Source organism: Elephantulus edwardii, unplaced genomic scaffold (genome assembly GCF_000299155.1).
Source record: "Elephantulus edwardii isolate Elephantulus edwardi_28Jun2011 unplaced genomic scaffold, EleEdw1.0 scaffold00232, whole genome shotgun sequence".
Classification (NCBI taxonomy): domain Eukaryota; kingdom Metazoa; phylum Chordata; class Mammalia; order Macroscelidea; family Macroscelididae; genus Elephantulus; species Elephantulus edwardii.
In genome coordinates, this window is record NW_006399982.1 from 2,667,322 (window position 1) to 2,678,214 (window position 10,893).

The following is a 10,893-nucleotide window of genomic DNA, read 5'->3' on the forward strand; positions in this document are numbered from 1 at the left end:
TCTGTCCAATGTCATTAGGTCTTTAATATTAGCATTTTTCTTTTTGAGATCAGATTTTGGTCAAGGAGGTAAACACTGAAAGTTGGCTGTTCTCAGTTCTGTCTCACGAACACCAGAATGTCAGTCCTAGCAGAGAGAGTTAGTGATGCCTAGCCAGCAGCAAGAAACTTCCTTTCTGCATGTATCATAGCGCTCTACATCTCTGCCACCTTACCTAGAATGCCTGTCTGTGTGAGCAGGGAATCACTGTTATTCGCTGTTGTATCCCACCACCTAGACTGACTCAGAAAGTATTGTGTTTTCACATAAACATTGACTACGCAAAGGCATTTGACTGTGGATAACAAACTGTGGCTGACTCTGAGAGGAATGGGAATCCCAGAACACTTGATTGTACTTAGGCGAAACATATACTTGGACCAAGAGGCAGTTGTCAGAAAAGACCAAGGAAACACTGAATCGTTCAAAATTGGGAAGCGTATGTATCAAGGATGTGTCCTATCTCTGTATCCTTTAAATCTGTATGCGGAACAGATTATCCAGGAGGCTGGGCTCTTTGAGGAGAAGTGTGGCATCAAGATTGGAGGTAGACTTATCAACAATCTAGTTATGCAGATGATACAACCCTGCTTGCTAAAACTAAGGAGAGCTTCAGGTGCTTGCTGCAGAAGGTCAAGGACTGCAACCTTCAATCTGGAATGAAGCTTAACATCAAGAAAACAAAGATTCTCACCACTGGGCCGATTGGCAGCATCATGATGGATGGTAAAGAGATTGAGATTGTTGACAGCTTCCATTTGCTTGGCTCTATAGTCAACACTCTTGGTACCAGCAGCCAAGAAATTTTAAAAAAAATTGCATTGGTAAAGACTGCTGTCAGAGAGCTCTCCAAAGTACTGAAAAGCAATGATGTCAGTCTGGAGACCAAAGTGTGCCTGATCCAGGCCATGGTCTTTGCAATTACTTGCTTATGCATCAGTGACCAGGGATGATATAAGGAGAGTTGATGCCTTTGTGCTATGGTTCTGGAGAAGAGTATTGAATATACCATAGACTGCTAGGAGAACAAACAATTTTGTCCTGGAGAGGGTGAAGCCAGGCTGCTCCTTGGAGGCAAGGATTCTGAAGCTCCATCTGACTGACATACTTTGGTCATATTGAAGGGTAGGATCAGTCCTTGGAGAGGGATGTCATGCTCGGGAGGGTGGAGGGACAGCACAGGAAAGGAAGACCCTCAATGAGATGGATTGATTTAGTCACTGGGGTAATGGGGATAGGCATGTCAGAGACAATAAGTTTGGCAAGGGATAGAGCAGGGTTTAAGGCTATTGTACATAGGGTCGCTATGAGTCACAGGCGACTCAATGGCACATAACAACAACAACATATGGTTTTTACAAACTCTGCAGCTGTGCATTGAAAATACTTTGTGTGTTGGTAGATAAACAAGAGGCTGTTGATGTTAGGTGCCTTTGAATAGGTTCTGGCACATATAGTAACTCTATGTGTGATAGAATGAAACTGTCTGATTTTCCGTACCATCATCACAGTTGTTATGTTTGAGCTCATTGTTGCACAGACTAGTCAAGGTGTTAAATTAGTCCTGCTTGATTGTAGCAGTGTTTGCTCGTTGGTGAGCACCTACTGTGAACTGCATATTTTTCAGCATCTGCAGAGATGTCTCTGGCGGTGCTAATCTTTAAAAGGAGAGAAGCATTTGCCATTTCATCTTTTGTGTTTTTTTAATACCTCCCTTTAGATAGTCTTTGGCCATTTTCTTAATCCTCCACCAGTCTCTGCTTACATAGAGTTAAGTTTATTGATTTTCCAGGAGATTCACTGAACACTGTCTATGTATTCTTGTCTAATTTGGGTTTTTTTTGTTGTTGTTGTTTTTTAATGATATTTTTAAAAAATTTTTTTCATTATTATTTTGTGTGTGTGTGTGTGTGTGTGTGTGTGTGTGTGTACCGTCAAATCGGATCTGACTGGTACAGGAGGAGATTGTCCCTCCTTTCTGGGCAGAGCATCTGGTGGATTTGAACAGTGCTCCTCTGGGATTGTAGTGCAGCTTCTTGCCACCACGCCACCAGAGCTCCCGTATTCTTGTCTAATTTGTACAGTGTTGTTGTTATTGTTGTTATTTGCCATCGAGTCACCTGCAACTCATAGCGACACTGTGTACAACAGCTTTGAAGCCTGCCCTGTCCTGAGCCGGTTTCACTGACTCTGACACACCTACCCCTACTGCCCCAGTCACTGTATCAGTCCATCTCTCCTGCGCATGATAAAAATATAATGGAATAAAATTTCTTTTTCTGCTTACTATTCTTTTCCCCTCTCAAAAGTGGGTGGCACTTGAGCCTTAGAATAAGGGTGGAGGCCTGCTTGAGGATGTGGCTTTTAAATCGATAATGAGGCAGTGGCTCTGTGGGCTGGCCTGGGGCCTGGGGCCTGGGGCCTTGGAGTCTTCCTTCACTCTAGGAGTTGGCTGGCTAGCTAGCATCTGGATGGTGGTCTCGTCTTGATGGCAGTCAAATAAGGGAAGTTTCTAGGGTCCTGCTTATTGTGTGTTACTGTTCTTTTTCCCCCTTCAAAACTTGTGGCCCTTGAAGGTGGAGGGTGTGGCTTTAAAATCCTATAGGGCCCCCAGGCCCAGGCCCTTGGGCCAAATTTGTTCATTTTAGAATGAGTATTCTTTAAAAGACACAGCAATCATTTGTCTATGTGCTGGACTCAACAACTTGAAGTTGTTGTGATGCTGAACACTGTTCCATAGTCGTGTCAAATACTATAATGGTTACCCATTATGTACAATGTTTGGACGAGCTTCCAGATTGATTCATGTTGGGAAGCAGGAGTGATATCCACCTCCTAAACTAGATGCCTCTGGAAACTCTACAGACTCTCTTATAAATATACAAAAATGATGTTAATTATAGAACAGAGTTCAGATCTTTTGTGCATAGCTTACTCTTTTTTTTATTAATTATAATGAAAGTTTACAGAGACTTTGGATTTCCATTCATTCATTGTTGTGCTTCTCTCCCTGCCCACCCCTCCCCCCCAATTCATTCTTCTCTTTGAAAAGTAAAAGTCTTTCTTTGTTATACAAAACTTACTCTTGAGTTGTATTGGACTCAACAGCACTTAACCACTTGTAAATGAGACTAGTGCTGTTATATTTGGAGGACTATTCTTCCACTTTACACATCACTTTGTCAATGTGCTGTATGAAGTAACCTGGGTTTGCTGTGATGCTGAACCTTGTGTCATTGGGTATCAAATACCATAATGGTTTCCCATTCAAGATAGTGTTTGGTGGAGCTCCTAGTTGTAAAACAGGTTTGGAAGCAAGAGTGGCATCCACTTCCTAAACCGCATGCCTCTGGAAACTATGAACTTGGAGAAACAACGATAGCTATGGAAAGGCATTAGATCTTTTGTTCGTAGAGTTGCTATGAGTCGACCTCTACTCAACAGCAACAACAATGTTCTTTATATTTTAATTGTTGTTTGCCATTGAGTTGGAACAAACCCACCAGCAGGTTTTCAGAAGCAGTAAATTGCACAAGAGGAGATTGCTCATCTTTCTCCCCAAGAGTAACAAGGATTCAGTGGTGGATTCGAACCACACGCCTTTGGGATTGCAGTGCTGCTTCTTACCAATAGGCCATGAGAGCTCTGAGATATTAGTGAGCCATACACATTTTTCCTGACATTTACAAGTAAAAATTGTGGTGGTGCTATTATTGTTGTTTGCCTTCAAGCTGATTGTGAGCCATGCTAACCTCCTGTGTGGAGAACAGCACTATCTCTAACAGACTGCCAGGCTTGACTTCATGTATCTTTCAGTGAGTTCACCAGTCAACCTTTCAGTCTAGTAGCTGAATAGTTAATAATTTGAATCATCAATGGGAGATATTTTTTTATTTTATTAATTTTAATGAACATTTACAGAGATTTGGGATTTCCACTCATTCATTGTTGCACTTTTCTCCCTGGAGAGATATTTTTAAATGAAAAATAATGCTGCCCTTTCTACAATACACATAACTCACTCGTGTATCAACCCTCTCTAACAATGAACATTTCTAAATGAAGCACAGTTAAAGAAAGTATGTTTTAGAAGAGTTGTATGAAACAGTATCAGACTTTTTGTTCAGTAAATGTGATACCAGATACCTCTTTTTTTGTCTTCCCCACCTCCTCCACCCACCAAATTGTACGACCCTTTGATCTCATACCAGATACCTCTTATATTAAAAAAAAGTTAGTGACTTCAAATGGCATTGCACTGTTGCCCATATTATATTCGTTTCAATTCATTAAATTCCTTCATAATTTTACAATATCCAGAATGAGCCTAAGATCTTATGTCGGTATGCACAGATTAAAAGAAAGATGATAGTGAGAGAGAAAAAGTTTACCATGTAGAAGTGAGCCCGATGGGCTGTGTGACAGGCATGAAACAGGTCTACAGTGACCCCCTTGCATGGACATCAGTTCTTGTTCCGTCTCTTCCAACCAACACTTTTGTATTCATTGTGGCATATGTGTATGAGCACGAGGCTGGCCACCAGAGGGTTCTTAGGGAAACTTGGGGAGTCCCCCAGAACACACTGGCCACAACTCAGTCATGACTGAAGCAAATGTCGTATACTTTGGCTTCAGTTTTTTAGGCCTTTTGAAAATGAACAGAGCAAAAACTCTGGTCTTACTGGACATTTGTTTTTAATGTCTCTCCGTCTTTCTCCTGTCTGCATGTCCCTGCCTAATTGTCCTTTTCTGTCCTTTACTATTTTGCCAGCATGACAGGTGGAGGGTCCCTTTCCGACTCTTGGTGTATGTGACTGTCCTGCGTTACTTTTAGTTAGTTAGGCTTTATATTTTTAATTTCTTATGTTAGATTTCTTTTCCTACTATACTTATAAACCACTTTCATTGCTATCATTTTTTAATTTTCCTTTTGTGTGTGCACGTGTGTCTGTTTTCAATTTATACACATCCATGCTGTTTTTCATTTGGTTCTTATATTTGTTTCCATTGCCTTTGTGTGTTTATTCAGTATTTAACCAACTAGTTTGTTGTATATATTATCCCCACCCCCCCATCAATTCTGGTTAAGAGTCTGTTCCTATTCATGGATGATTTTAAGAGCTCTATCTTCATATAGTATTAGCTAGACATCATTAATTTACTCCATGCTATGTCACTCTCTTATTTCAGTCAGTACTTTTCTGGATAGCAAAATTTTATGCATACATGTAACATAGATTGGCACTTAAAAATGCAGAGCTTTTCCCCCCCTTTCTTTTAAGGAAAATGTTTTACTTTCTCCACTGTTCCCTTTAATATTGGAAAACATACCTGACTTGGGGGCCAGGAATAATCTTACAAATGTTTTATGCTGGAAATTCTGAAAGAGGAAAATATTGATTTGGGCACTGAGCATTATAAACATGAGTGCTTTCCGCTTTATGTGGGATTTTACTATATGAAAAGCATATTGTTACTCTGCTTATTCTTGACACAATAAAAGTAGTAATAATAACAAATATATGTAGTACTGTTTCATGTTTATCATTACAATAAATCATTAAGGTAAACTTTTTTTAAGGTAAACTTTTAAGGTATGACTGTTCATGATCCCAGTTATATACCTCATTTATCTTTTAAGGAAGTGCACATTTTTAGGGGAGCTCTGGTGGCCTAGTGGCAAGAAGCTGCACTGCAATTACAGAGATACGCAGTTCGAATCCACCAGATGCTCTGCCGGAGAAGGAGGGGCCATCTCCTCCTGTACCAGTCAGATCCAATTTGATGGTACACATACACACAAACAAAATAATAAAAAAATAAAATAAAAAAAGAAAGTGCACATTCCTAAGAGTCTGAGGAGAAGGTAGAGGGTAAATGGTAAGAAATCAATGAAAACGCTGCTCCATATATTTCTATAGGATATACAAGACCAGCTAGAGGACATGATGGAAGATGCAAATGAAATCCAAGAGGCGCTGAGTCGTAGTTATGGCACTCCAGAATTAGATGAAGATGACCTAGAAGCGGGTAAGTAACAGGAAGAGAAATAGGTTCCTTACTTAGTTTCTGAAAATTGAGACCACCTGGGCTCTTCTCCCAACTCCTAGAGAAAGTATCTATCAGTGTTCCCTGAGCCTTAGTTTGCACAATAGTCTTGGGGCAAAGAGATTGTGAGGCAAGGCAGCCACATCTGGTGTGCATTCTCTGCCAGCATCTCTAGGATAGACAAACTGAAGTATGGTCTAGGCAGAGATCTCAAGTGTTTAGTGTCTCAGCACTGCCTTTCTCTGCTGGGTCCTTTTGATTTTCTCGATTTTTCTACCTGGAGTCCTCTCCCTCAAACAGAGACAGATCAAGTAACAGTAGTTAACAAATACTTAGTCACCATCTACTCTATGCCAGACACTGGTGTTGGAGAATTCAGGATTGAAATAAACAAACATGACCCCTGCATTTGTGAAATTTTTCCTTGAGCAGGAGTGATACAAGAGCAGAAAGTAGTAGGAAGGACAAGTTGAGGTTCCATGGGAGCATAAAGCAAGGGAATTTAAACTAGTTGCTGGGAGGGGAAGGCTTGAGGTATTTTCTTGAGAAAATACTTTTAGCATGGGACATTTTCTGGAGAGAGAGATACTTTAGCTTGAGACCTGAAGCATTAGCAGGAATTAGGATGAAAAACGGAAGCGATTAAGTGGTCTCAGAAATTATGGCTGAGACAAGGGTTATAGTAGCAGAAACAAAAACATAGGCAGATTCAAGAACAGTTTGATAGGTTGGATGAGTTAATGATTGATTGGCTGTGGGGTAAGAAGGAGATTGGGGTCAGAATGGCTATCAGTTTCTAGCATGAGTAACATTGGATTTTCTGTCATGTTACTACTCTCTCTCCATGTTCTGTTTCTGCCAGGAATCTTCTTCCCCTTTATCTTTTTTATTTTCCTTTCTTTGTCTTTCCTGATGAGTCTCTACCAGCAGTGCCAGTCCTTCTGGTCCTTCCAGCTCACTTAACCATAGATTTATTTTTCAAGCTTGGTTTTATGTAATTGTGGTGAATGCTCAGTGTACACTAATCTCTTTCCTCCTTTTATTTCTTTCTTTCCAGTCGATCAAGAAGTAAGAAAGAATTTCTTGTATTTGTTAGGGTCAGAATTTTTTTTAGTTTGAATTGGCCAACTAATAACTCTAGCTGCTTCTCTTGAAGACCAGGACTTTATTAATCTATGGAGTTGATGGTTTTGTTTTCTTTTGATCTTTGTCTTCTTTTTGTTCTTTGTCTTTTTTCTTTTTCATAGATGTCATCATACTAGTTTCTTTGAAATTTTCATATAATGGTTATCTTTTATTTTAAAAATAGAAGTTATTCATTTCTTTTTTGCATTTAAATTTTCATTTTACTACAGCTAATCTGTTTAACTTTCTCCATATTATCTGCCAGTTTTCTTAAATCTGTTTTTGTATTTTTAAGTAAAATGTTTCTTTTATACACTAACATCTGTTCTGAAGTGTTAACTATTTCAATCTCAGAATTGGATGCACTGGGTGATGAGCTGCTGGCTGATGAAGACAGCTCATATTTGGATGAAGCCGCTTCTGCCCCTGCCATTCCTGAAGGCGTACCAACTGACACAAAGAATAAGGTGAAAGCATGTTCTGTGTGTATTTTCTTTGCCAAATGCTCAGGATTTTATGTCTGACCATCAGTCTGGGATCCTAAAAGTTAATTTTGAGTTTGAACTATGAAAGACAATCTCAGTCATTATTTTGGGGAGCCTTTTGGAAGCCCATTTTTTCTTGTACTGGATTATGAATAGGTTGTGTAAATAGCATCACTAAGGGCCAAGATTTTTTCTCTTTTATCATAGTTTGAGTGAAAGGTATAAAGCAAATTAATGTTTCATTCATAACACGTTTTATTCCATTACATAAATTTCTATGCCCACAATGAAATCACACTTTTCCCACTCCTCCTATAGTTCTGATTTATGTTAATCCTTCTACACCTTTCTGTGTCTCCCCTTTCTTTAGTGATACTGTGCTGATCATTTCTTTGTTGTGTATTATCTTCCTCTTCATCCATGATAATATGTGTCTCTTATTTGTTTACTAATTTTTATTGCCCTCTATCCCTTCTCCTCCCTGGCAATCATCTAAGGATTTTATTTGTACACTGATAATTTGTAAAATATACAAAATCACTTTTTTTTTTATTCTTCACAAAATCACTCTTAAGAGTGATAATATACTCTGGGTATCATTTACATGCTTTCTTGTTTGTAGAAAGATTCTCATTCATCAAGGTAATGAAATCAGGACAACTGGGTGTAAGCTTCAGCCCTGCCAGCTCTGAGGCATCAGGCAATTCACTAAGCTTTTAAATTTCCTGTAAAATCTAGAATGGCTATCATTATTTCACATCATTTTTGTATAGCTCCAATTAGATCTTATATATGAAAGTTTTGCTTTAAGCCCTGTCCAGATCTACATTGTTGTCATTATTTTATTGTTGTTGGTGAGATCCTGTTTACTACATCTTAGTTCCTAGTGTAAATGTATCTTTTTAATTTTTAATTGCTAACTGGTCATTTTTTGGACCTAGTGTTTATCTTATCTCCAGCATGCACAATGAGTGTGTACAATGTAGTCCAAATAATCCTTGAATGGGAGCCAGTCATCATGTGACTTTATTCATCATGTGACTTTGAGCAATTTAGGAATTCATGTTTTGTCTCTAACCTTGTCAGATTTTTCCCACTTATAAAAATGAGGTGGCCAAAACAACTATGAGATATCTCACCCCAGTAAGAATAGAAAAATTTAACAGAACAGCAGACAACAAATGCTGGCAAGGTTGCAGAGAAACTGGAACCCTTACTCACTGTTGGTGAGTGTAAAATGGTGCACTATGGAAGGCAGTATGGAGCTTTCTCAAAAAGTTTGAAATAGAATACCATTTGACCCAGCAGTTCCATACTGGGAATTTACCCTAAAGAAACCATAACCACCACCCAAGCAGATAGATGCACACCCATGTTTATTGTGGCTTTGTTCACAATAGCAAAGAGTTGGAAACAACCCAAGTGCCCATCAACAAACAAATGGATAGAGAAGCTCTGGTATATTCACACAATAGAATACTCTGCTGCATTGAAAAACAAGGAACTCAACAGTGCAACAATGAATGAATGAAAACCCAAAATCTCTGTAAATGTTCATTAAAACTAATAAAATTTAATAATAATAAAAAAAGAAAAACAAGGAACTCATGAAATACACAAAATGGGTGATCTTGGAGGACATTATGCTGAGTAAACTATCTCAGTCACAAAAGGCCAAATACTGCATAGGTGCACTGTTGTAAAATGGGACTGACACCGGGGTTGAGGGAAGACTGAGAAAGAGGGGATAATGTACGGCATTGAAACAGATGAGGGAGAGAACTGTTTAAAAGGGGTATATGATTAGGTATTATTGTCATGATAGGAGTCCAGAATGAAGAGTGGACTTGGGGTGAGAGATAGTATAACAAGGAAAGAATTTTACTTTTCAAAGAGAAGAGTGAATTGGGAGGGGGGGTTGGGCAGGGAGAAAAGTGTAACAAACAAGGAATGAGTGGAAACCAAATCTCTGTAAACTTTCATTAAAATTAATTTTTTTTTAAAAAGCATTTAATAAGATTGTCATAGGTAATACTTAAGTACAGATAATTTGACTAAAAAAAATGAGGTGGCATAAGATGTCAGTAGATTACTTCTCGGTCTCTTATAGCTCATTTTTATACATATTGTTCACCTACTATACCTTCCTTCTCCCTTAAGCCTGAGATAATCTTACCTTTGTCTGCTACCCCTAATCCCATTCTCTCTGCCCATTTTAAATTCCAAGTGCACATGTTGATTTTTAGCAGCATACTTGGAAGCTTTTATCAGTGCTATCAGGTCTGTTTTTTTTCAAATCGCAGTAACAAGTTTATGAAATGTCTATCTTATTTCTACCTTTAGAAGGGCATATAATTCTTGAGATAAATGTACTGTTGAGACACATTTTATTAATAAATAGTACTATCACTGTCCAGGATTTTGTAAAGGATGATAAGTATCTGTCATCAGACTGCTCCTTCAAAGATTTGAGAGGTTATGAAAAGCATTGATTCAGTTTAGGGATTAGAGTGAAGATGCAGATTTGAAATCCCAGGACTAACTCCTCAGCCATTTCTCCTCAGTTCCCTCTGCTTCCTTTCCCTTTTGCAAGACTATTCTCCAGAAATGGCTGCACTCTCCAGGTTTATGCTTACATTTCTTGATCTCCTGCTTCACTCTACCAAGGATCACTCTTTCAATCCCTTCCAGTTTTGTCTTTCACTTCCCCCTTTACCTTCCTAAAAGTTTTATATGAGTGAAATTTTTGTTTTAAATTATGAAACACTTGGAAATTAGCTTTTACTCCTAAGTATTTCTAATCGTCTTACAGTATTTAAAAAATAATGGCATTAAACATTTCGTGTCTTTCACAGGATGGAGTGTTGGTGGATGAATTTGGATTGCCACAAATCCCTGCTTCCTAGACGTTCATCATTCATATGCAGCATGTAAAATAAACATGTATCCTGGGAACTGGGAAATATCTTTCCAAACTGACCGTAACAGGACAGGTTTCCTTTCTTTGAAGGAAAGTAAAGTACATTGCTTTTTTGCTTTTTTTTTTTCCGTTAAAAAAGTCACTGCTGGGGAGGGTGCTTTCTTTGTACTAAATTTTGACTCTTTTCCTCTTTTGAAAGACTAACTTTAAAAAAAACAACACAGTGGCTATGCCAGACTTGGTTTCAGTCATGAATAATTTGAAATGAAATTAAGG

General features: G+C 38.5%; 1 protein-coding gene across 1 annotated transcript in view; it reads left to right on the plus strand.

Moving 5' to 3' along the window:
• CHMP5 (charged multivesicular body protein 5) overlaps positions 1 to 10,603 on the plus strand; it is a 17,722-nt gene extending 7,119 nt beyond the window's left edge. The window contains exons 6-8 of the mRNA XM_006898499.1: positions 5,961 to 6,069; positions 7,567 to 7,679; positions 10,553 to 10,603. Of these exons, the coding sequence (XP_006898561.1) occupies positions 5,961 to 6,069; positions 7,567 to 7,679; positions 10,553 to 10,603 (273 nt within the window). The remainder of the gene's footprint in view (positions 1 to 5,960; positions 6,070 to 7,566; positions 7,680 to 10,552) is intronic.
• Positions 10,604 to 10,893: the final 290 nt, after the last annotated feature.